Source organism: Dipodomys ordii, unplaced genomic scaffold (genome assembly GCF_000151885.1).
Source record: "Dipodomys ordii isolate 6190 unplaced genomic scaffold, Dord_2.0 Scaffold39, whole genome shotgun sequence".
In the NCBI taxonomy this organism is placed as follows: Eukaryota; Metazoa; Chordata; class Mammalia; order Rodentia; family Heteromyidae; genus Dipodomys; species Dipodomys ordii.
This window is the reverse complement of record NW_012267255.1, coordinates 13,267,402-13,294,146: the sequence shown is the minus strand read 5'-3', so window position 1 is coordinate 13,294,146 and position 26,745 is coordinate 13,267,402. Positions and strand designations below refer to the sequence as shown.

Genomic DNA, 26,745 nt, shown 5'->3' with positions numbered 1-26,745 from the left:
TGTGTGTGTGTGTGTGTGTGTGTGTGTGTGTGTGTGTGTGTGTGTGTGTGTGTGTGATAATGAAAGAGAAGGAAGCAGGTAGATACTTTGCCATCCCCACAGAGCCGTGCTGAAGAGGAGGGTCCACCTACTGGCCTTTGTCTGCATGACATCCTGGAAGCTTGGCCCTGCCATGACAGCCACCCACCATACTGTAGGTGGAACTAGCACTGACACAGGAAAAACCAAAACCAGAACCCAAACTTGTTGAAATCTTCATGGCTTTGAAATTTGCTTATTGTATTGCTCATGCCCAATTGTTTCTTGTGTCCTTAAGAAAAAGATGTATTTTCCAATTATTGAATTCATTAACCATGATGATCAGATGACGCTTACTACTGATAGCGTTCAAATCTTTGTGACCTTACTAGTGTTCTCATGTGCTTAACATATCTGTTACTACAAGAAGTAATGTTGATGCCAAGTACTGGTGGTTCATGCCTGTAATCCTAGCTACTCAGGGGGCTGAGATCTGAGGATCGCAGCTCAAAGCCAGCCCAATCAGGAACATCTGTGAAACTCTAATCTCTCATAAACCACTAGAAAAACAAAGTGGTGCTGTGGCTCAAGTGGTTGAACGCTAGCCTGGAGCTGAAGAGCTCAGGGGCAGCACCCAGGCCCAGACCCATGACCAACAGAAAAAAAAAGGAAAAGAAATATGTTGAAATTTCCCTCTGTAGTGAGATGTGTAATTTTTTTCTGTGCTTATTTTATTATTTATGTAGACTAAGACTTTTATTAGATATATTCAACTCTAGAATTGTTATAGCCTACTGGCCAATTGAACTTTTTGTTATTACAGTATTTCATATTTGTCCTTAAAATACTTTTTCTTGGGCTGGGAAGGTGGCTCAGTGGTAGAGCGCTTGCCTTGCACGCATGAGGTCCTGGGTTCGATTACTCAGCACCACATAAGCAGAAAGAAAAAAGCCGGAAGTGGTGCTGTGGCTCAAGTGGTAGAGTGCTAGCCTTGAGCTAAAGAGCTGAGGGACAGCACCCAGGCCCAGAGTTCAGGCCCCATGACCGGACCCCCCCAAAAAAAAATACTTTTTCTTAAACTATATTTTTCTGTATTAATATGTGTATCTTTTCTTTTTTTTTTAAGAAAAAGCTGTGTATTAACGTATCAGTTATACAGGAATGGGTTTCATGTAGCATTTCCATACCTGCATACAATGTACCCAAACTCATTCGCTCTGTCTCCCTGCCTTCCTCTCTTCTCCCTTCTAAAACAATTTCAACAGGTTTCATCTTTCTGTTTTCATATTTGCAATTTTAAAGCACTTTAGCCTCATTACTCCTCATTTACCCTTCAGTCACCCTTCCTGCAGCAGAGCCTGTTTTACATTCCTGTCACTCTTTTTTAAAATTGTGTCTTAATTGTGCCCAGAGATTTTACCATGCATACCCTCCTCTATTGTTCTCTGTGTCCTCATTTCCCCATGCCCTATTGATCCGCAGCTTTCAGTGAGATTCCGCATGTCATCTCCATGTATAGTTACCAGGTATTTCAAAATTATTCACCCTTCATCACTCTTTTTTCCTCTTCTTTCCTTTTTATCCCCCTAAAAGTCCCATAGTTAGAAACATGTTGTATGTATATGTATATGTATACGTTTGTATATGTATATGGCAAATATACAATGTATATATATACACATATATATATATTCTTTAGGTCTACCATCTACAAACACATAGTATTTGGCTTTTTAGCTTGGCTTTTCTTACTCATAACTTTTTGTTCTTATTCCTTTCAGGTGGCTATATTTTTCTCTCTGATGTGTCTTTCATAAGTAACATGTAATCAAATTTTTTTTTTTTGTCAAATTTGAATCTCATTTTATGGGCAGAGAATGTGTTCTTATGACAGGAGAAGTTTGTTTGTACTATATAACACTAAGGCTTTTCTGTGACCTGGGATATAATTTGTTTGAGGTAAATCTTTTTTTTTTTTTTTTTTTGCCAGTCGTGGGGCCCGAACTCTGGGCCTGAGCACTGTCCCTCAGCTCTTCAGCTCAAGGCTAGTGCTCTACCACTTGAGCCACAGCGCCACTTCCAGCTTTTTTCTGCTTATGTGGTGCTGAGGAATCGAACCCAGGGCCTCATGCATGCAAGGCAAGCACTCTACCACTGAGCCACCTTCCCAGCCCTTGTTTGAGGTAAATCTTATGTGTTCAAAAAGGAAGTTATTTTCTACTGTTTAATACAAAATTATTTTATCGGGGGGATGAGAAGTATTGGGGATAGAACTCGGGGCTTCATGCTTACTAAGCAAGCACTCAACCACTTGATCCATACCTCTCTCCCCTCCCCCACGTACCTTTTTTTTTTTTTTTTTGATCCTGGGGCTTGAACTCTGGGCCTGGGCACTGTTCCTGCTCAGGGAAAGTGCTCTGGGACAAAGGGCTTGCTCAAGGCAAGCACTTTACCATTTGAGCCACAGTGCCACTTCTGACTTTTTTTTTTTTTTGCATAGTTTATTGGAGATAAGAGTCTCACAAACTTTCCTGCCCAGGCTGGCTTCAAACTGTGATCTTCAGATCTCAGTCTCCTGAGTAGCTAGGATTAGAGGTATGAGAGCCACCAGCACCTAGCAGTCCCTGCCCTTTTATGCTGTAGTTTATTTTTGATAGAATTTTAAGCTTTTGCCCTTGCTGGTCTCTGACCACAATTCTATCTTTACCTCCCAAATAGCTAGGATTATAGGCATCAACCACCATGTCCAGCTTTTTCTTTTCTTTTGAGATAAGATCTTATAAACTTTGCCTAAGGTAGCCTTAAACCACAATCCTCCTGTCTTCATGGTAACGATTGTTTGATGCTCATAAACAAATCATCTTTTATGTTCTTATTAATTATTTGATTGCTTGATCTATTAATTACTGAGAGTATATAAATACCTAAAACTGTTTTGTCTGATATTGGCAAAATGCCACCTTCTTTCTGACTCATGTTTGCATGGTATATCTTTTTCTGTTTGTTTATTTTTTACCTTGTATGTGTCATAGTATGTCTTTTATAAATGGTATGTAGCATAATTTTAAAAACAGAAAACAAATGTCTTTTAACTGCTTTATTTGACACATGTCCATTTGTTCTGATTGCTAATATATTAATTTCAACCTTTCTACTCACTATACTTTTTTTTCTCTGAGTTGTCCCCCCTCTTTTGTTGTCTTTTGTTTGCTTAATTGAGATTTCTTTTGTTGTTGTTGTTTTCGGTTTTGTTTCAGTCCTGGGGCTTGAACTCAGGGCCTGGGCACTGTCCCTGAGCTTTTTTGGTCAAAACTAGCACTCTACTAGTTGAGACATAGCTCCAATTCTGGCTTTTGGGGTGGGTTATTGGGGATAAGAGTCTCACGGACTTTCCTGCCCAGGCTGGCTTCAAACGATGATCCTCGGATCTCAGCCTCCTGAGTCTGAAATTCAGGAAAGGGGTCCAGTCTGGAATATAAATTTTGGAATCATCCTGTGTATAGATGATTTTCCTTAAAACAAGAAACAGAATTCAATTTCCCAGGAGCAAGCAGAAAACCAAGAACGAGGCTGCTGGGTGCTGTCACATCCAGATACATGGGAGCTGGCACTGGGGAAAGTTTGTGTCTCCTTTATAAGGCCCCTTGGGAGGCACTGCAGCAGCCCTAGGCCTCTGGCGTAACTCACCCTCCTTCCACAAACCTCATTGTCACAGGCCTCTGCTCCCTTCGCACTTTCTTCTTTCTGGCAAGAAGGCATTTCCCTTTCTCTGTGCAGAGAAAATAATATTTTGCTGTTTCTTACAGCACCATAATTGGTTTATAGAAGGAAAATTTTTAGTTAGCATCTATTGCCATTATATCAGAAGCAGAGTCAAATTTGAGTTCTAATTAAAATCAGAGTTTTGAGGTACAGTCTGTGTGTCTGTTCTGTACCACTCCTGCCTACTCAAAGTTTCCTCACTTTTTTTCTTCCTTTGGAGGTGACACCAGTGATGCTTTCAGAAATACTCCTATAGCTACAGGCCTTGAACTATCTCTTTATAGATGAACTTTTTCAGGCTTCTTCTTCCTCCTCCTCTTCCTCCTTCTTCTCTCTTATGGTACTGGGGATTGAACCCACAACGTTGCACTCTTCTTCTTCTTCCTCCTCCTCCTCCTCCTCCTCCTCCTCCTTCCCCCCTCCTCCTCCTGCTCCTCCTGCTGCTCCTCCTCCTCCTCCTTCTTCTCTCTTATGATACTGGGGATTGAACCCACAACGTTGCACTTGCTAGGCAAGCACTTTGCCCCTGAGCTATGTCCCAGCCCTTTCTAGGCTTCTTAAGTGAACCAGAAAATGTGCACCATCGTAAAGCGTTAGCACTCTGCCAGTCTCATCCATCTCACTGCAGGCACTAAGGAACAGCAGTGAATGGGTTCACAGGTGCTGGTGAAGCCAGCTGACCCAGGCTGCCCTTCCAGGAGCATGAAGACTTCCCTGAAACTAGGAGAGGCACATCACCACTGTCTGCCACTCAGTCACCCAAGCAACAAGAATTTTCTCTCATTTGCCTCCAACAACTCACTATGACCTAGAACGAAATTACGTAATAGATATCTAAATGTTTGCTAGTTTTTACAAAATATGTCAATTTACCCCTTTGGTATAGAGGAATATATAAAATATCTACGTAATACATTGTATAATATATAATTATATATAATATAATTGTATTATATGTATTAATAGGATATATGAATATATATTACATTATAATATATTGCATTATATAAATATATATTATATTTTATTATACATTTGTGGATTATATTATTCTTCTGTATACATACATATGGAAATTATATATTTGAAAATTTAAACATCAGTGATTATTCCTGGTATATATTTTTAAAACTCTTCTATTCCATCTATGCTCCTCTGAGTAATTGAACTATCTTTTCATGAAAAACTGGCTTCCCTTGACTAATGACAATCGAGATTAAAAAAGTGAAGGGCGTTTGACTGTGAAATTGCTTATATGAAAATATATACCTTGAAAAATCCTCCTAAAGTAAAATGCAGCTTCCGCTGAGATTAGTTCCAACATCAGGAGTGGCGAAAAGTAATATTTTCCAGCCAAAATTGGATGGTAACCTTTCCAAGTAGAGCCAATTACTAGGGCGGGGTGAAAGGTAGCAAGCGGTGACTCAAAGCAGCTTTCTTGAGGAGGTTGGTCCTCTTGGCGTAGGTATCAGTGGAGCTCATCCGTCCCTGGAAGGAGCATTTCACAGTGAGCTTTGGTTCCTCCCTTTGTTTTGCTTCTGAATTAGAGCCTTGTTTCCACTGCCTCCCTGCACACCAGTATTACCCCTGTGCCTTCTGTCAGGCTGTCAGGCGACTCTTTGTATCACGTGGCTGACGAATCAAAACTCAGTAACTCTAGATTTACATGTTTTAAACTGCATGTGAAGATTATAGATTGAACTCTTTTCATGTATAAAACAATAGTAGAAGTTCCCCAAAACGAATTTGAAAGGCCAAAAATTATAGCCAACCTTCTTTACTTTCAGGTCAGATGATTATTGGATTTTCCACTACTCTACAAATCGCTTTTTAGTGTTTTCTCAGGAAAAGTTGTCTGGTCATTAAAAATATGTTGAATGTTGAGCCTGTACAGAGTATCCACTCAGTGGATATTTCAGTCAGAAGTAACTCTGGAATGTTTTTCCTTCTGAATTTTATTCCTTTGTTTGTTTCTTAGATGAAAGCATTGGGTGATAAAGAAGGATAGGAAGTAAAAAGTTGGGCCGTAACCTACTCTAGAGGCAACCCTGGTACCAGCTGGAGTTCCAGCAACTCTCCTTGTACTTGGAAATGATTGCCCTTAATTTTTGTTTCACTTGTGTGTGTGTGTGTGTGCGTGTGTATGTGTGTGTGTGTGTGTGCGCCACCACGCTGATCCTGGGGCTTGAACTCAGGGCCTAGACACTGTCTTTGAGCTTTTGTAATGGAGGCTAGCACTCTACCACTTGAACCATAGTTCCATTTCCAGCTTTTTGGTAGTCTTACATTTTTTCCTGCCCAGGCTGGCTTCACATGTCTAATCTGATCCTCAGATCTCAGCCTCCTGAGTAGCTAGGATCACAGGCATGAGCCACCAATGACTGGCAGGCAGTAAATATTTTTGTATGCATATACATTCTTCAACTATTCCAAGTTTTCTACAATAAGCATGCGGATGTTCCTTTGATAGGGGGAAAAAAGAACAACAAAGAAATCCAAGCTAAATGACCTGCTAACATTAACTTTTTCCTCCTTTAGCATTCTGGCAGATTATTAATTGAATTTCTGTGTTTCTTGTACATATTTATGCAAGAGTATAAATATATGTGTTAGAAACCAGTCACAGGTCTCCACATTCATGTAGTTTGACCCTCTAAATGAAACCCATGCCCTCTGTTCATATTGTTTTAGTAATTTGCTTAAACTGCCATATGGGAAATCCCATTGTATGGAGATCTTACACAGCCCCTGAAGCTCTATACCACCTGCAGAACCAGAGCTGCCCACATTTTGCTTGATGTGGAAAAGTATATTTAGAACCAGAAGCCAGTATCCATTAGAAGCATTCCTTTTTTTTTTTTTTTTTGCCAGTCCTGGGGCTTGAACTCTGCACCTGGGCAAAATCCCTGAGCTGCTTTTGCTCAAGGCTACCATGTGAGCCACAGCACCACTCCTGGCTTTTTTGTGTGTGTGTGGTACTGAGGAATTGAACCCAGGGCTTCATGCATGCAAGGCAAGCACTCTACCACTAAGCCACATTCCCAGTCCTAGAAGCATTCTTTATCTCCCAAATCAGAACCAAAATAAAAGCCTCTGCCATTAGGCTTTTTTTTTTTTTTGCTTTGACCATTCACCTAAGGTGAAATAAGAGATATTAATATTAAAAAGGAAGAAATGAGTCATCATATCTAGAAAAAGGGGTTAACAAATAATAGAAGTTTAGAAATGTGTTAGGTCCAAGCTGAATATACAAAACAGTAGCTTTCTTCTATGCTAGCAGTAACTAGCAGAAAATAGTGATGAAAAAAAAAAGACACCTAAAAAAATGCTGGAAAGGAATGTGAGTAATGGTGAGATTTTTTTTTTTACAAGAGTCATTAAATAGAATGCAGTGTATACACATGTATATTCTTGATACTTAAAAACTTAAGGACTAACAACTTTCCCAAATTTTTGGCAGCAACCCAAGTAGAAATAAGTGTGGCTTGTACCTGTAAAGGAAGGAGTAGAGGAAACAATTGGATTATGGACACGTGTGTTTGTGTGTGTGTGTGTGTGTGTGTTGGTACTGGTGTGTGAACTGAGGACCTTGTGCTTTCGTTCATCTTTTTTAGCTTATAGCTAGCACTCATTAAGTCACACATCTAGTACTGGCTTCTTGCTGGGGATGTGGAAATAAGAGTCTGACAGACTTTCCTGCCTGGGTTGGTTTTGAACTGTGATTCTCAGATCTCAGCGTCTTGAGTAGCTAGAATTATAGGCATGAATTGTTACCACACATACCTAGCTGGATATTTTTAAGTAGAGTTAACAAAGTTTTTGCAGACTGGCTATGGGATTTGAAGAGAAGAGCCAAAGTATTTGGTCTGGGCAATTTCAAACAAGGAATTGCTGTATCTCTACTGACTGGAGAAGTATGTAAGCCAGAATCTTGTCTGCATCTTCGGAGTGTTTCGTCCTAATTCAGACTGGTCGGCAATCTCTGCCAGGGTCGGGGGCTTCCCAAGGTTCCTTGCACTGATCGACAATTCTTTAAGTCCTGTATACTTGATCCCATCCTTTCTCTCTTCTTCTCCCTCTTCGTTCTCCCCTTTCGTCTTCTTCTTCTTCTCACTTGCCCTCTCCAGAGCTCTTTCAGACCTCAAACCTGGCCCTGTGAAATCCCTCGATGTGTTGAAGAGCTTTTATTACCACACTTTCCCTCTGTACTCTCCCAGTCCCTGTTGATGTTATTCCCCCATCGGACCACCAGGTGGCAGCACAGCTCGTAACATTGAGCCACACTCCTCCACGGTGAAGGGTGTAGAGGGGCTGAGTTTAAGGAGGAATTGCACGTTACGGATGAACCTGGAGACGGAGGCAGATGTGCAGAGGCTTTGCCCTCTTTTTTTTTTGTATGATTGTTAGGGATGATTTCGCTCTCTCAAATTAGAATAAGTTTTCTATGACTTTGCAGTTGTATTTTATGTGGAGAAAGTTTTCGCTGGAAACCTTCCTTTAAGGTCTGGGGATACAACTCAGTGGTAGAGTGCCAGCCTATCAGACACAAGCCCTGGGTTTGAGTCCCACCACCTTAAGGATTAAACTGAAATAAAGACTTTTCTTCACCAGGTAGGTTGCATGCTGGTCTGTTTACTTAAAAGATGCTCCTTGGGTGGGATGCTTTGCCACCCCAAAAGTAAAAATCTTCCTTCAAAAGTGGATAGTGATAGAGCACTTCTGTATGCAAAACTGCACTTTTTAAATGAAGAACAGGAGTGAGGAAAGGAAGTTTTGGATGCAATTGGAGAGGAAAGGCCATGAATCCTGGAGACCTTGGGGTGAATAAAAGGCACCAGTGGGCAGTAGCAGTGAGTAACCGATAATGAAGGTGTTAGGCTCCCAGAAGCCTGGACAGCAAGGAGAGCTGGGCCCATCTGCCTGTAGAGCCGTTAAACACCCACACTCTATCTGACACAGCTCTGTAAACCCATGAAAGTTGAACTGAGTAGTTTTGGGCTTTTGTGAGTAGTATGCGAGAACAAGGGGGAAGGCTTCCTCAGAGGGCCAGTACTTTCCACCCAGCTCCCCTTTCTGGATCCTTCCCAGAATGCTACATTTCTGTCCTCCACACTAAAAACTGAAGGTTACATTTGACGAAATTGATTTGCCTAAGAGAACAGAACTAACTGTAAATTTTTTTTTCTCTCTTTAACTCTTCAGTAAGCCCGATGCAGCACACGGGCCTCCTAACATGACCCAAATGCATCATTCCTTAATACGAACCAGATCTCTCATTCTCAAGTCGGATTGACATTTGGCTCATGGAGATCTTGGTTTGGGGGAATGTTCTGTGTATTGTAGGATGCTTAGCAACAGCCCTGGCTTGCACCCATCAGATGCCATCGCAGGAGCCCACCGCCTTACCCGTCATGGCAACCTGAAGTATCTGCAGGCCTGGCTAAGTGGAGTGGGAGGAGTCTTTTCCTCCTCTTCTTCTTGAAAATCACTGGTTTGAACCAGCAGAGAGGAATGCCAGTGACATAAATGAAACTAACACTATTCATCAGTGAAAGGAACTGTGAGAAAAGAAATCAGAGGCTAGGCAGAAGCTTGAAAAAGAATACAGTTTGTTAAGAGCATGAAAGGATATTATACCCCTAAGAATGAGATTTTAAAAAACAACAACAACTCAGTATCAGAGTGAGCGATTAAAATTTTGATTGTGGAAATTTAAAAAAAGTATGAATAATTAGAAGGCTATTAAAGATCTCTGCTATAAAGCATAAGAATAAAGAAGAAAAACAGAGAAAACAAAGTTAGACAATCAGACTGAATATTAAATCCTACCATCCATAAAGAGCAAGAGAATAAAAGGAAGTTCTAAACAAAACCAACTCATATCCCAGGAAAAACATGTCCCAGAACAAGAACATGGCCTTTAAATGAAAAGAACAACCCTCAGCTCAGTTAAACTGTAACCACAGCAAGACAAGTCAACTACAATTTCAAAGCTAACTGTAGAAAGAAGATAACTCACACTTCTAGAAAGTGTAAGAAAATGTGTCACAGTGGGAAGGTGGCACTTAGAACAAGGAAACCCTAATAGGGGTAATTATTTACTGATATGAATTATTTACTACAAAAGTAACCTGAGTACCTACCAAAAGCATCAATGTTTCAAGGCTTGTATTTTGTACTTTGTGCTTGTGCCTTGGAAGCAGAGGAATTTTAGTTATTTCAATAGGGCAGAGATTTTGTTGCTGTTGTTGTTGGTTTTTGATTTGGCATGTTTGGTTTGTATCTGAAGCAGTCATAGTTTATCACTAGCACCTCTAAAATGCCCCACCCTGCTCCCACTTATCATTGCCTGCCCCTTCCACAAGGTGGGGTGCTACTGCATTCAGTGGACCAGGCCTGAACTCAACTTCCAGAGACTTCTAAATTTCATGCATATGGTATCCAGCAGTTCTCAAACGATTCTAAAAGAAATCGTTGTAAAATACACAACTGTGATCGTAAGGATTTCAATTTGTAAACTATGTTACAACTCCTGGCTTAATATATTTCTCTTGTAAGAGTGTATTACACACATACACACACTCCCACACCCCACACACATTTTTCCTCATTCTAATGAGCCTGAACTATATTTGATTGTAGTTAAAAGTAAAGATACATATAGTTTAGAAGAAAGCCAGTCCAACTGAGCCCCGTGGAGACAGTCAGAGAGAAGTCATGTCCCATAAGTGGCAAGGCTGGGCCTAGCAATGTACTTCCTGTTTTAGTCAGGATTGACTGAGGCACTGAGGATGACAAGTAAAAGTAAAAGGGAAACTGAGTGCAGAGGGCCAGTCCCTTGTCAGGAGTGGTGCTGTAGCTCAAGCTCAAGTGGTAGAGTGCTAGCCTGGAACAAAAAAACCTCAGGGACAATGCCTAGGCCCTGAGTCCAAGCCCCAGGGCTGGCAAAAAAAAAAAAAAAGATCAACAAAGAAGACAACAAATATCCATAAAGAGAGCTTAAAATTCTTCATGCCAGAATCTCTTCATTATTTCCCCAGCAAACTACGCATTCATTTCTTAAAGCCTTCCAGCAGGCAAGAAGAGACCTCTCAAGATGAAGTGGGGAGTGGCTTTCAAGCCAAAGGGGAGCACTGCAGCCGCAGCCTTGTTGGCTTTCGACAGTTCATCCTTGAGGGACAGCTGTGGGGTCCTGGTAGCCCGTTGAGGGTCCCTGATCAGATCCATGCCTGCTTGCTTCGCAGTGGGAGACAGAGGTCCGCGGAGATGGGCCTACTAAAGGTGACAGCCAGCAGGTGGCCAGCAGGACTCTGTCTGGAGCATAGCTCCCACTCTCAGACGTGTGAGGCTCTGACGGCTTGCGGGATTGAGAGATGAAGCCTCCACATTACTTCCTCCTCATTTCCCATGAACTCAAGAAAATCTACCAAGTGTTTGAGAAAAGTTTTCAATTAGCAATAATCGCGCCTCAGATAGACCTCATTGGCTACACTTCTGCCACTACACAAAGCTTCTACCAAGTATTTGAAGGAACTGTGTGTAGAAGTGTGTGTGTGTGTGTGTGTGTGTGTGTTGCACATTGTGGTCATCTAAGTTTCAGAATGACTGGTTAAACCATTATGTACATACACAGAGCATTATTTTTAAATGTTCTCAAAGAAAGCTGAAACCATATTTGGAGGACTGAAATCTTACCATTTTAGCTTTTGTCTTCTTTCCAAGATTCTGTAATAGTGTGACATTCACTAAATAATAAGTGTTTTGTATGTTTCAGTATGTGGCAAGAGCAAAAAATGACTTCACAGGCCACTTCATCTGCTCTGTTGTGGTTTATGATGCCATCTGGATTCTTTGGTGGAATTATTTCCCTCTAAATCACTATAAACTTCTATTTAGTTTTCCCCAATCTGAAGCCAGATATGTTTGTGGTTTTTAGCCATGATGTAATTCTGGAACTTCTTTGAAAGGTCTAGGTTGTCCTGTTCTATCAGTATTTAACTCAATGTTTCATGTAATTTCAAACAAACTAGAAGCTTGGAGGGGGGGAACATTCTGCACTTTATTTTTTTACTCTTCAGCATTCTACTTTTCTTGCCACTGAATATTTGGTTGTACATCAGTCAAGTAGGTACGGGAGCCATTGGGAGGTACAGGTACACAGACTAAGATGTGGGCACTTCCTCTCCTTAATTAGAAAACTCACTAGCTAGATAGAAAGGTTTATTAGGTTGTTTTTCTATATGATGGAGAGAGAGGAGTCTTACTTCTTTGGCTAATTGTGAAAAAAGAAGGTCATGTGACATATACATATTCATCATAAACACATTAAAGTTCACAGAAAGAAAGGTCTCAACTAAATTTATCCTTTCTAGGAGTATGTAACCCAAGCAAGAGCAAAACCAAAATAGCAGAACTTTCCCAAAGTCCTCTTTTTTTTTTGGTCAGTCATAGGGCTTGAACTTAGGGCCTAGGCTCTGTCCTTGAGCTTTTTTTGCTCAAGGCTAGTGCTCTACCACTTTGAGTCACAGCACCACTCCTTGTTTTCTGGTCATTAGTTGGAGATGAGAGTCTCACAGACTTTCCTGCCCAGTGTGGATCCTCAGATCTCAGCCTCCTGAGTAGCTAGGATTATAGGTGTGAGCCACTGGTGCCAGGCTGGTCCTGTGTTCACAAAAGAAGAGTGAGGGGCAGTGGGGAAACTTCATGGTATCAGCAATGGATGGTAAGCCAGAATTACAGTGCAGGACGGAGAGACAGGAGGAGACAGAGCCAGGGTAACTCACAGCAAGCTTTGTGGGTTTGAGGTTAGAAGTATATAAAGGAGATGAGTTTAAAAACAAAATGAGAAAAGGAAATGTGTCAGGATCAGTGGTTGGCTGTGTGTTGGAAAAATAAGAGGCAAGAGTAGATGCCATAGAAGCTAGTAGAACTCTGTGGGTATTAGGGAAGATCTGTGTCTCAGCAGTGAGGCACAGAAACCCCAGAAGGGTGAGTCATTATATTTTAGGACATGTGGGGGACCTGGCCCAGGTCCTGGCACTGTCTGTCACCTGACAAAAGCCCACATTCCTTACGGGTGAAACAAGGAGATTGGGTCAGTTGGTCTCATAAAGCCTCACAATAATATGACGTAAGAAATGTACGCATTATCCTGCCCATGTAATTGTAACCCCTCTGTACAGTATGTTCACAAATAAAATTAAATTAAATATAAAAAAATAATATGAGGACATTTTCAAAACCAGCATTGTGTCTATCAACATCCCAAGCAAAGATATCACAGTTTGGAATTCTAGAAACTGTAACAATAAACATTTATCTCTATGGTAAACATTTACTACATACTCACGATGTAGGAAGTGCCATCATCACTAATGTTCTTTAATAGTAAGCAAAACAAAATCTTCCTGTCTCATGAAGCTGCATTTTAGGGAAAGCGGCAGAAAATCAAATACACACATAAATGAACACGTTAGTTTGAAGTGCCCATAATTACCACCAAGACAATAAATTATGCTGATAGCTCATGCCTGTAATCCTAGCTGCTCCAGAGACTGAGATCTAAGGACTGCAGTTCAAAGCCAGCCTGGGCAGAAAAGTCCCCATGAGACTCTTGCTGTGACTTAAAGTGGTAGAGCACTAGCCTTGAGCAAAAGAGCTCAGGGATAGTGCCCAGACCCTGAGTTCAAGCCCCATGAGAAGAGAGAGAGAAAAAAAGACAATAAATTACAAAGTGTAAAGGGTGTCCATGTATGAAGGGAAGAACCATCTCTGAGAATATAATATTCAAATGAGGCTAATTTTAGGAAGAAAAAAGCTGTGAGACTGAAGCTAGTTAGGATGAACTGAAAAGACCCCCGGAAGGAATGCGTTTGACACATTTAAACAAGAGAAGTGTGACTCCATTAATTGAGCAAGGAGAACATAGAGAATTAAACCAGCATCAAATCAAATGAGAACGTGGGAGCAATTGTAAGCAATTTAGACCTCATACCAGTTGTAAAGTTTTAAGCAGGAAAATGAGTGCATCTACTTTAGGAAAAGATGGCTTTGGTGATTCCATTACAGACTAAACGATAACAGAATTCAGTGTAGGAGTGCTGCCTCTGCTCCAGTCTTAGTAACAAGTATGGACATTTTCTTCCTTGGGGGAAGTAAGAAGAGTAACAAGAGTGAAACTGACTCTCCTTCATTCTCTTAGGGTCCTGTTCCTATGTAATACAGAAACATTGTTTGCTGCTTTTTTTTTTTAATTACATGCGCACAGCTTTAAAAAAATTAAAACAACATGACAGCTTCTTTTGCTTTTAAAGATACTGAGATCAGGCCATGAAGGTTAGTGGCTACAAAGTTTTGGGTGTTGAAAGTAACACCATCAACATTTTATAATCATACCTTATTGGGTATTTGTTAGTTTGTTTTGTCCATTCCTGGGGCTTGAACTCTGGGACTGTGCACTTTCCCTGAGCTTCTTTGCTCAAGACTAGCACTCAACTACTTGAGCCAAGTAGAGGCCAACCCTTCTGATTTTTTTTCTGAGTAGTTTATCGGAGATAAGAGTCTCATGGACTTTCTTGCGTGGGCTGGCTTCAAACTGCAATGCTCAGATCCTGCATAGCTAGGATTACAGGCCACTGGTGCCCGGCCTCCTATGAGGTAATTTAAAAAATCATACTAATCACAGTGACATGATAACTTATTGGATTGAAATGTTTTGTAATATGAATCCACAGTCCCTTATGTGAAATACTAGAGGACCAAAAACCTCCGTTTTCATAAACATACATAATACCCAAAGCTACTATGAACATGTTTGATGCTTATAGTCTCTTTTTAATCTCACTTCCTGTGACTATTCATATTTCACGGCAGAAGTATTCATATATTTGATTACTTCTCCAAACTCCAGAGGAGGATACCCTATAATCTATGACATATGTTTACCACACACTTCTGACAGTAATATGCGGTTCGGTAGTACTACTTGGCATGTGACTTGGTTTTCAGTTAGTTACTCCAGTAATAAGCAAACACACAAGTTTACCTCTGATTGGTTATTTCTCCATGTGTGAGCTATAGTTTAAAAACTAATATCAGTTTGTAGTTAATGTTTAATACCTCAAGCCTTTGAAAGGAAAAATACTTTTTTTTAAAAGATTATCTTTTTTCTTTTCTTTTCTTTTTTTTTTTGGTCAGTCGTGGGGCTTAAACTCTGGGCCTGGGTGCTGTCCTTCAGCTCTTCAGCTCAAGGCTAGCACTCTACCACTTGAGCCACAGCACCACTTCTGGCTTTTTCTGCTTATGTGGTGCTGAGGAATCAAACTCAAGGCCTCATGCATATGCAAGGCAAGTGCTCTACCACTGAGCCACCTTCCCAGCCCCTTGTCTTGTCTTTTCTTTCTTTCTTTCTTTTTTTCCCTTTTCAATCCTAGGGCTTGTACTCAGGGCCTGGGCACTGTCCCTGAGCTGCTTTTGCTCAAGGCTAGCACCCTACCACTTGAGCCACAGTGCCACTTCAGCTTTTCTGTTAATGTGGTACTGACAAATCAAACCCAGGGCTTCCTGCATGCTAGGCAAGCACTCTACCACTGAGCCGCCTTCCCAGCCAAGGGAAAATAATTTTACTTCATAGATGACTGATAAAAGTGAAAACACACTGAGCCCCAAACTCGCATTCTCCACTGTGTGTCGTGTCATTCTCTGGGGAGACAGTGGTTGCATGCAGTCCCTCTGCCTCCAGTTCTAACTGTCTAAGAATGGCGCTCAGGCCCTCTTCCAGTGTTAAGAGATGCCTGCAAACACCTTGTTCTGAATACAAACTGAATACATAGCTGAGAAAGGGGATTTCTATTCTTTTTACAAGGAGCGTATAATTGTTCCTCAATGCCAAAGGAGAAGGACTTAAGTTGTTCACCGTCTGACCTAACTGTGTGGTAGCCAGGCTCTAAGAAAACCCTCAATGATTCTCTCCTCCTGCTATTCATGCTTCTGTGTGCTCCCTTCCATTTAGAATAAGGTTAACCTGTGTACGCAATAGGGTTTTTTCTGATTTTTTCTGAAGTGGCAAAGTGTGTGACTTCTGAGGTTTGGACATAAAAGACACTTTGGTTTCTGCCTTGCCCTCCCTTAGAACATACATTTTGGAAGCTAACTGTGGTATCATGAGAACACTCAAACAGTCTTGTAGAAAGTTTCATGTGGCTAGCAGCTGACAGCCAGCCAATAACAAGCACAAAATTGACCGACATTCTAAGTCACCTTGGAAGTATATTCTCCTCACTGCTTAAACCTTCAGTGGCTTGCAGCCCCAGACAACAACTTGGTTTCAAGTTCATGAGATACCCCAAGCCAAATTAACCCAGCCAAGCCACTCCTAGATTCCTGGAATCAGTTTTAAGCTGCTAAGTTAGGGGGCTGTTACACAGCAGTATATAATCAATATCCTTGGATCTTTGATTCAAGGAAAATATGTTGCTTTAGCTGATTATAAAAGTAATAAGACATTTTTGAATTTCAGACAGATATATATGACCTGGAAAAATGGAAATTTCCTATAACATAATCTTGATAATGTATAGAATATAGTTCTATTTTTTCTCCACGTAAAATACTAATGAATGTATGTGTATACAAATATGCGTGTAAATTGTATGACTGTTTTGTTAAAAGGCACTAGATCATATTAAACATACTGACAACTTGTAGGATTCACTCAATGTGGTATATTCTATAGAAGTTCACATAGATAGATAGATAGAGTCATCAACATATTTATATTTTATCAACATATTTATATTTTATTGTAAATCTCCTACTGGAGATTTGCTGCTTTAGTTTCCGCACATATAAACAGAGAGACAGTGAATGAGCATGTGGGCAAACCTGCAGCATATATTTTCAGAAAGAGAAATACTGGATCAAAAGTGGGTACATCTAACATTGTGATAGGTGGGCTAGGGTCATGGGGCTCTGGATTAGATCTCCCACACCAGAAAATAAAATAAAAAGCAAACAAATAAAGTAAAACAAATTCTGACAAGTACTTCCAAATTGCCGTCCTCAAACTTTGGACTAATGCATTTGCTCAGGTCATCTAAAGATCTAGGTGATCTATATGTTGCCCCTTGAATAGCACCGGGTATGCACTGTCACTGTCAGTCAGGCAGGTGCAGTGGTTTTCTTTAGTGCTTCATTGTTAGCCATAATTTCAAGTGTTTGCAGGTCACTTGTTGCTCTTGTGCTTGAAATTACCTTCTGTCTTTGCCTGTCTTGATACCAGGTTGTCTTATATATCAGTTTGCAAGAACTCTTTGGGTGCATGTGTATGTGCCAGTCCTGAGGCTTGAACTCAGAGCCTGGGAGCTGTTCTTGAGCATCTTTTTGCTCAAGGCTAACACTCTACCACTTGAGCCACTTCTGGCATTAGACTTTCCAGCCAGGAATAGCTTCAAACTGTGATCCTCAGATCTCAGCTTCCTGAGGAGCTAGGATTATAGGTGTGAGCCACCAGTATCCAGCAAGCCCTCTTTTTATTGTATCATTGTGTTCAGCTCTTTACCTATAACAGAGTGCGTAGAAAATTTCTCCTTAGGGTCAAACATAACTCTTTTTAAACATTGCATTTAGAAACTTTCCTGTCATGATGTCATCACCCAATGATAAAGCATGAAATAGGCTTCACAACTCTTAAGTGATTAGCAGGAAAATAAAAAGAAGAAGAAAGCATTTCCTACAAAAGTAATTTCTACAAATGTCATCCACGTTTAACTTCAGTACTGATGACCCAGTTGTCTCTTGTCTCCTTCCAGTACACCGAATACCACATCCACCAAATTCCAAGAAGCCGTGAGGTCCAGCAGTCCTGGCTGTCCACAGTGCTCACCACCACGTGGGCCATTTGGTTCTCCTTTCCCACGGTTTTCCGGATAAAGCCAGATTTGGTATGTAAGACCATCTCCAAGGAAAGGGAGGCCAACTCTCCTTTGGGCCTTTCAGTAATGATAAGATTTATTATTTCATTAAGCAGTTATCACTTAATAGTGTACCAGGTAATGTACTAAGCTTTTCGAAAGGTACGTTAAAATCTATCATTTTAAGAGCATGTTGCTGAAGAGCTGAGAAGTTGGCCTTCTTTTCTAGCCATTCACTTGAACTCAAAACTTCCCCCTTTCTCTTCTTTGTTCTATGTTGATAAACCAACAGAGCGGTGTCTTTAGCCCACTTATATGCCTATTCACCTGTGGTCAGCCAGAGAATCATCATTCCTTTACTTGTTTCCGGTAGGCTTTGCAGTTTTATCAAGATGTTTTCAGGGGCACAGGCAGCACTAGGACTTGAATTCAGACATTATGCTCAGTGGACAGGCACTCTACCATCTGAGCCACACCGTCAGCCTAAGACTCTTATCAAGTATGGTATGCAGCAGGCAGAATGTCATAAGCACGTAACACTTGGCCAGCTTTTTTGCTCTTGGCTGATGCTCTATCACTTGAGCCACTCCTCTTTTTGCTGGTTAATTGGAGATAAGAGTCTTGTGGATTTGTCTCCCCTGACAGACTTTGAACCTCAATCCTTAGTTCTTTGCCTCCTGAATAGCTGGGATTACACAGGCGCCTGCCTTGAGTAGGAGTGTTTAAGTTAGCCTGATAATCTCATTCTCTGAGAAACACCTCCTGGAAGAGAAATTAGTTTGTTGTAGGGACAAGATGAGAAAGTTCAATTTGCCAGGTGAAGAGGTCTGCCTGTGTCTCCCACACAGGGAGGGGAAATCTGTAAACTTCTTGAGGGTAAGGTCCAAGTATTTGGGGGTTTCCCATGGTCCTTTCCTAGAAAAGTGTTTCCACATATTTGTAGAATGACTTAAAAAGAAATGAATGAATGCTGGATGATGTGAGTCATGACACAAACAAAAACACCCACTCCCTAAATTGGTACTCTCCTTGAGCTTTTCTTAAGAATCTGAAAACCCAGGAGCTGTTTCCAAAGTTTTCAAGAGTTTTATCACTGGCTTCATTCCAACTTGGCTGTTGTTAAATGAAACATTTAAAGAAAGAGCCCTGAATTTAAAAAAAAATAGAAAGAAAAAAGAGAAACCTAATTTAGTATCTAATTGAGTAAAAAAATAAATTTTAGATATCCAATATGTAACAAATTGGAAATAAATAGGCCTTTCCTGTCTAATAGGCTGCCTCTTTGCCTGAGGCTGATTTGGTTCACCATGGCAAATTTAGATGTACTTTTAACATCTCTACTCATACTTCATATGAAAGAAGGCCCTTGTTTTACTTGCACATTTTTTCCCATTCCATACCCAGCTTGAGCAAGAAATGTCTAAGTTCATAGCAGTAAGTGAGTTGACAACATTAGATAGCAGGTTATTGTTCTTAATAGGATAGTGTAACTTTTTCTAATGGAATCTTTTCTGTGGTGAACCACAAACTAGGTAGCACCAAGATTATCTGTTTGAATAGCATATAAAATTTTGATTGACTTACTAATTAACATGTGTTTGACACATTATAAAGCGTTGATTAACTTTTTGTCCATGTGCCAGAACACTTAAGAGAAACTTTGTTTTTTCCTTTGTTGATTTGATTCTATTTGTAACACAACCTTCATCTGGTATTATATTTGGGGGTGATTAAGAAAACTTTTATAATATAGTTCAAAGGAAATTTAGCTAGACAAAGAAACAATCTGCTATCTCAAGATGCCTATCTAGAAATGAAGTTCAGTGAGAATAAGATTTCAAGCCAAGCCCAGTGAGAAACAATTAGACCACACCGTGTGTAACTGCTGCATGCTTTCCAAGATGAATGAAATCATACTTGGGAGCCACAGTTTCTGTGTTGCTCAGTCCACTGTAAAACATTAAGATACTGCCCACATTTCTCTTTCCCAGCCTGATTCTTTTCACCTATGCTTTTTTTTTTTTTTTTTTTGGTCCAGTCGTGGGGCCTGAACTCTGGGCCTGGGCACTGTCCCTCAGCTCTTCAGCTCAAGGCTTGCACTCTACCACTTGAGCCACAGCGCCACTTCCGGCTTTTTTCTTTTTGCTTATGTGGTGCTGAGGAATCGAACTCAGGGCCTCAGGCATGCAAGGCAAGCGCTCTACCACTGAGCCACCTTCCCAGCCCTCACCTATGCTTTATAAGATAAGCAATTGCCAGATACAGAAGTACCAGCTTCTAACTTTACATGCACTTAGCCAGTCTAACAATGGTCAGAGTAAGAAGTGATTTGATGTGAAAAGCCTGTCCACTATCAGGTTTCTTGTGACTGACATACTGCTTTTCTCAACTCCATGGACAAACTACCAGCTATGCCACTGCGATGCTGGGTGGGCAACAACCTGTGGCTACTTGTGCCCACAGATGAGGTATTTACTCTAACTGTTATGGCTTCTGTTTCCCATTGAGAGAGAAAAATCACATTGAGAGAACAAAATCAGTGCCAAAATCAGATGATGTATTATCAGAAATGTCCTTGAACTGTTTTGATCATGTTCTCTGTTAAGGGACTCTCAGAAGCCTGAAGGAAGATTTTCTTTTCCTACATTGATTCCTTTTTCCACTTGACAAACATTACACATTTTTCCCTCCCTGCAGAAGCCAGTGTGGCTTCGCCTACCATTTTTGCTCTCTTGTTGAGCTTTGCTTGCATCACTGGCTCAGCTGTTCCTGATCCAGACCACCAGGCACGTCAGGTGTGGGCCTGGTGTGGCCTCTTCTTTCAAGGTGAAAGCAGGTGTGTTCTCCAAGGGTCAGTAGTGTAGCTACAGCAGAAAAACAGAAATGAAAGTGGAAGGAAAAGGAACGCAGTGAAGAGAACGTTAGGAAGGGGTGGCATGGGAGGAGGCAGAGCTATCTGCAAAGAAAGGGCTGATGTGCAGCCACAGAGACCATAGATGTGGAGAGACCTGGCCTTGTGGACAGGGTGCCCGGAGGTGCTGGGGCTTCCTGGAAACACAGGGTGGAATAAAGAGGAAGGAAATCTTCACAGTGACCTTGGAAGCATAAGTAGTTCCTAGAGCCAGTCCAGCTTTGTATACTTTCAATGCCTATTTATAGTCTGTTTTAAAATTAAAAGTTAGAAATTAATTCAATTAATTAAAATTTTGGATTTTAATTAAAAATTTAAAAAAGAAAAGCTTTGGTGGTACTGGGGTTTGAACTTAGGGTCTTTAGCTTGCTAGACAATTGTTTTACCATTTGAACCATGCTTTCCAACTCCCCCTCCCCCCCACCCCGCCCAGAAGCCATCTTTGTATAGCATCTGAAAAATCAATGAACGGATGCTTTTGCTTTTTCAAGTCCTCTTTTAATCTGACAAAAGACAAGACACAAAAAGTGGAAACAGTTGCCTATGGAACTGGAAGAGCTTAGGGAGAAGACTACAGCCCAAGCTGAGTAGGATGGTTAAAGGTCTGGAGACTTTGTAAGTAGAATTGTTTGGAAGTGGCCAATTGTTTGGAGATGTTGTAAGTTTGAATATAGGGAGTGAACCCCTTCAGGAATGGCCAGTTGTATGGCTCCTTGTGGCCACCCTGGCACCTGTGCAAGCGTGTCTGCGGTCCTCTGGTATTGAGAGAAAAGTTGGGTGAGAGGGGAACGGGAGGGGAGAAGTCAGCAGTGCCTTCAAAATTTGAGATCTGGTTACAGCCTAAGGTGGGGTAGAAGAAATCGAAATTGTATAACTGGTTCTTGATTGACGTTTGCTTCCTCTGAATTTATCCCTGGAATTCAACTAAGGCTTTTCATGAATAACACATTTGGGAAATGTTAAGCATTCTCTTGGTCTGAATAATCAAAAGGTAATGGCAAATAGTTACAAAACCAGCAGGCACCAAAACAGACACTTAGACCAAGGAATAAAATAAAGGACCCAGAAATAGACTCACATAGCTACAAGCACCTGACTCTCAGTGAAGATGCTAAAACATGCATTGCAGAAAAGACAGCCTCTTCAAATGGTGCTAGGAGAACAGAATATCCACACATAGAACACTGAAACAAGTTCCTGATCTATTACCTTGTAAAAAAAAAATCAATTAGAATAGACCAAAGACCTTAATGTAAGACCTGAAACTTATTTGTGCATGTACATGCTCTAGGGTTTGACTCAGGGCCTTGAGTCCTCTTTTGACTTTTTCTGCTCATAGCTGGGTACTGGACCACTCCTCCAGTCTGATTTTTGCTGGTTAATTGAAGATAAAATCTCTCAGACTTTCCTTTGCTCTCCTCCAGATTTCTGTCCCTTGAGCAACTTGGATTACAGGCATGAGCACCCATTGCCTGGTTTTCTTCCTAATTCTTTGTTTTCTTGCCATGTTTACCCCCAAGTCACTGGGTAAATGTATCCTTTTTTTCCCCTTAAGGTTAGCATTTACTTTTGCTGGCAAAGTAAAGCATTTATTCCCAGCATAAAACATGTGACGTTAAATCAGCTCTAGAAAACTGATTGCTCTGCCAGTTAGGATGCAGTTTGACATTCCACTTATACCAGCACAGCATTTTGTAGCATATGTAGGCCACGCTGTTTCTCACTTTCCATGGTGCCTTTTCCACATAGTCAAAAGGATAGACTAAGGCTGCAGGTGCAGCTCAAATGGTAGAGTACCTGCCTGGTGAGAACAAGGCCTCGAGTTCAAAGCAAAACTTATTTTCTCTAAGATGCATGGTAAATGATTATAGAAATAGTCTTCAAATAGATCGTACACTCAGGGATAAGGAAGCTGCATTTACCACAAACTTACTGAGAACTCTGTAAACACTTTACACATTTCAAACATTGTTGCGGTTTATAGAAAATGATATGTTCACATTATTGTTCAGAAGGCCATAAAAGGTCAGATTAGAAACAGATTAGGAAGCCTGAACTGATATTACACACTCTTAAAAATAGCAACAAGCTCCCCAGTGATAAGATGTTTGAATTACAGAAAGAACAGGTTGTGACTGGTCATTCCTTTCAGATATGTGAATAGGAGATTTATAAGTTTCTTGGTTATGATGTCAAAATTTCCGTATTCTGCTGTGAGGAATGAAATCCTGCAGTGGAATCAGCTGTAGAATTGCAAAGGGCAGCAAATTCCACTTATTAACAAAATGCTGCTTTGCATTCTTGATCTTCCTGAATTCACAGTTAAGCCCTTTACACAAATCTTTGACCCAAGCAGTTTTTCTTCCAAATGTTTACAGATGACAGTTTGTGCAAACAGGGCTCAGTTTGCTTTTGTGGGCTAAATAATCACTTTTCTCTAAAGACAGGTGCCTCGTACTCAAATCAGTTGTGTCCACATCTTTAAAAGCTCCAGATGCTATTTTCAAAAGATTTGCTTACACAATACAGTGTTGTATAGAAAAGTCTTGCTGGGAGAGGCTGTGCCTGGTCTGTTGTTGATTTATTATTCTCAAGCCAGCTTTCACTTTCCCAAGGAGCCATGTTCTTCAGTGTACACGGGAAGCAAGAAGGTCTTTGTGGATCATCCAATAGGAGAACAGAATTGGGATGGGGAAGGGCTAGGGGCAGTTTAGGACTGAGAGCAGGAAAGGGTAAATTTCCTTCCTCTTTGTGTGAGTCATGTGAAGCTTATGTAAAACAAAGTTCCAGTCTTCAGGTCCTAGAAGGCTATTCCTTATATATGTTTTATCGAGAATACCTTAGAATCTGTCTCACCTTTTTCTTATATTTCCCAATCTATGTCTTCCTCTGGTTTGTATCCATTACACTTAGTTGTGGTACAGAATCAGGAGAATTGGCAATTGTTCATGGCTCTGTCAATAACTAGGGCTGGTGGCTTGAAACTAGTTTGTTCTCCTCTCTGAGCATGGCCTCTCCTTAACAAAAGGGCATAAAGTAGGTACAGAAGAAGGGGCACATCCTTTTCTAGGAAGGTCATCCCTGCAAGCCATTCAGAACCAATAACTGGCATTTCCTTCCTGCCAAAATGACAAGCTCCTTGTTCATCATCATACCTTAGATACTATACACTTTTTTCACGTTATTTTCTTTTATCTACTTATTTTTAAAAATTTTACTGCCAAGGTGATGTACGGAGGGATTAAAGTTACATAAGTAAGGCAGTGATTTCTCGTCTAACTTATTACCCCTTCCCTCATTTTCTCCCTCTTTCCCTCCCTCCCTCAGTCCCCCTCCCAGAGTTGTATAGATCATTTCCAACATATTGTCTTATGAGTGTCACTGTTGCATACATTCCCCCTTTGCCCTTTGTCTCCCATTTCTTAGATACTACACATTTTTGAAAAACGTTTGCTAGGGTGCTCTTCCAGTCATTCTGGGTTCCTCCTGGTTTACTAAGAAGCACTTCTCTCACACACCTCCTCAGGTGATTTGGGTGTCTCCCCATCCTGCCCCACGCTTAGTGGTCCCCTCTTTTCCTATTTGCACTGTGCTTTGTGTTTCTTCCTCTCCCCACTTGCACCTCTGTCCTCCCATTGAAATACCTGCGTTTCTCCTCTCACGGTGCTTCCTTTCTTCCCAACAGTCATGGGTTGTGGCCTTGCACTAGGACCCCTTTCCAGCTGCCTCTGTTATGAGATTTCTTTGTGTCTTAGGATTCCGGAACATAAACTTAATTTTAATCACCAGTTCTCCTGCTTTTGTTCTTGCTGGCACACTATAACTCTGTTTCTGGTTTGGTTTTTTTCAAGATTTGTTGCTGCTATTGTCTTGTTTTGTTTTGTTTAATTGCTATTGTTTTTCTCCTTACTGGGCTCCTCAATTCACCAGGGGGCATAACTGGGTATTTTTAAGGGTTTTCTTGCTGTTTGACTATAAGCAGCATGCTAGATAATTTAAAAAACCGTAAGTGTCATAGGAGTTAGATGTACAAGAGCTTTTGGGATATGAGTGAACTTTATTCAAATGGGAAATGGACACGCTTCCTCTGTGCCTTTCCTTGTTTCCTTGAGTGAACTTTCTTTTTTTTTTTTTTAATTTCTAAGTCTAGCACTGAACCAGCCTCCCTCCATCTTTTTTTAATCAACCATCTCTCTGAAACGAACTGATGATCCTTAGGCATGTTTTATCTGGTTGGTAAGTTATTTCACATTAAACAATAATCCATATCCCTGGCTCCTTTTGCAAAATTAGAAGGGCTGGTGACTTGAGGACAGATTTCAGTGAAAGCTAACAGTAACTGCTCTATCTGAGATTCTGACCCCCGCCCCACCCCACCCCCCATTTGCTCTGTCTTCTTTCCTTATCTTTTATTTCTGCTTATTTCATTCCCTTCCTGAGCCAGGGTTTGGTCCAGCTTCAGTCCTTTCTCTGAGGCCTCATAGATGTTATGCTATATTACATGTAAATGAAGGCAGTCGGTTTATTGTATAATTGGAACACAGACCTGCTATCATGGAGCCCCTCTTCCATAAAACCCTGGAGCTGCCACAGTAGCTGTGGCATAATAGTTAGTCTTTGTCTGATTATTTGTATCTTGGTGGATTTCTACACATAAAAATCAGTACATAGCTTTATATTGCTCTTCTGTTCTTATTGAAGTAGTTATAATAAGCCATTTCCTGATGGGGAATTCATTTGTATCCCACACATATTCATATGATATCTTTGCTATAATTTAATACCCTATCCTGTTTTTAAAGTTTAAATAATAGAACTAAGAGAAGGGGAGTAGCTTGTTCAGAGACCTAGATCCAATAGCAAAGAAGGGACAAAAACTTAATTGTCCTCATTCACAGCTCCAGGCTCAGATCTAGACCACGCTACAAATGAGTCATTGCACTATGGTTTGAAATTAGGTAGGTCTGCCATATTGATATTTAGATAAACTCAGGTAAACTATCTAATCTCCACAAACTTCCCTTTCCTCATGTATAGCACAGAAATCATAAGAGTAGTGTGTGAACATGTGCTGAGAAGGAGCTGTCTTGGTGGGTTCCTGGGTCTCCTCCCTACCCCACCACCCATGAAAATGAAGAGGCTATCAAGGAGTTAATAAACATTTTGACTTGGACGGAGGAATGTTCCTACAGTGCCCAGTTTGGTTGTGTCTGGCTGTTTTCACACTGATTTTCATGCCACAGTGAGCTGCTTCGGGCGTGAAAACAACCAAGGATTATTTGCTTCTCTGTTTTTCTTTTGGGGCCCTCTTGTTATGTTTTCCTCACAGACTTTGGCCCTTCCAAAAGCCATATGTCATGAATCCCACCTCTCTCCTACTGGACCATCTTTCAGGGGCATCCTCTGAACTTCCTCCTCTTGAAGGGCTTGTCAGCTTGGGCCTGATTCACAGTGCTCGTTCCACAGTTGAGTTCCTTGATTTCTTGAGGTTTCCTCTGAGACATTATGCCATCCCAACCTTTCCTATGAACTCTCTTTGAACTTCGAGTTTCACAATTAATTGTTCTCCCATCATTTGAATTGTTATTTTTTTCCCTCTGAGGAGAGAGAATTACAATTAATTTACAGTTAAAATTTTAAATTAAAAAATAAAAAATTATTTTTTTTTACATTTTAACATAGAATTTTAACTTTTTCTCTCCTCAGAGTGAAGGCCTCCTAACCAAGTCTTCTGGGCTTATTTTCATCCCTTAAGGAGCTTAGCAATGTGTTGGGTGTCTAGAAAGGTCTTCGACTAGTAATGGAATCATACAGAACTAGGACACACAGAGTTAAGCAGTGCCTGGTCCCAGCCTCCCTTTCATGCCACAGCACTGCACCCCCTTGTCTCTGAATTAAATGTTGATCCCACTGAGAGGTGAGCGGAGTTTAGGAGCCCCTTGGGCTGCCTGGTGGATCACTTTAGTTACCCCCTTCTCACTGTCTCCCCTGTTCTTTTTTTGATTTTTTTTTTTGGGTCCAGTCGTGGGGCCTGAACTCTGGGCCTGGTCGCTGTCCCTCAGCTCTTCAGCTCAAGGCTAGCGCTCTACCACTTGAGCCACAGCACCACTTCTGGCTTTTTTCTTTTTGCTTATGTGGTGCTGA

The 26,745-nt window shown here is 40.9% G+C and overlaps 1 protein-coding gene across 1 annotated transcript in view; it reads left to right on the top strand.

Annotated features, from left to right (window-relative positions):
• Positions 1–26,745, top strand: part of Alg14 (ALG14, UDP-N-acetylglucosaminyltransferase subunit) — a 66,039-nt gene that overhangs the window by 10,387 nt on the left and 28,907 nt on the right. The window contains exon 3 of the mRNA XM_013018261.1: positions 17,589–17,720. Coding sequence (XP_012873715.1) covers positions 17,589–17,720 — 132 coding nt within the window. The remainder of the gene's footprint in view (positions 1–17,588; positions 17,721–26,745) is intronic.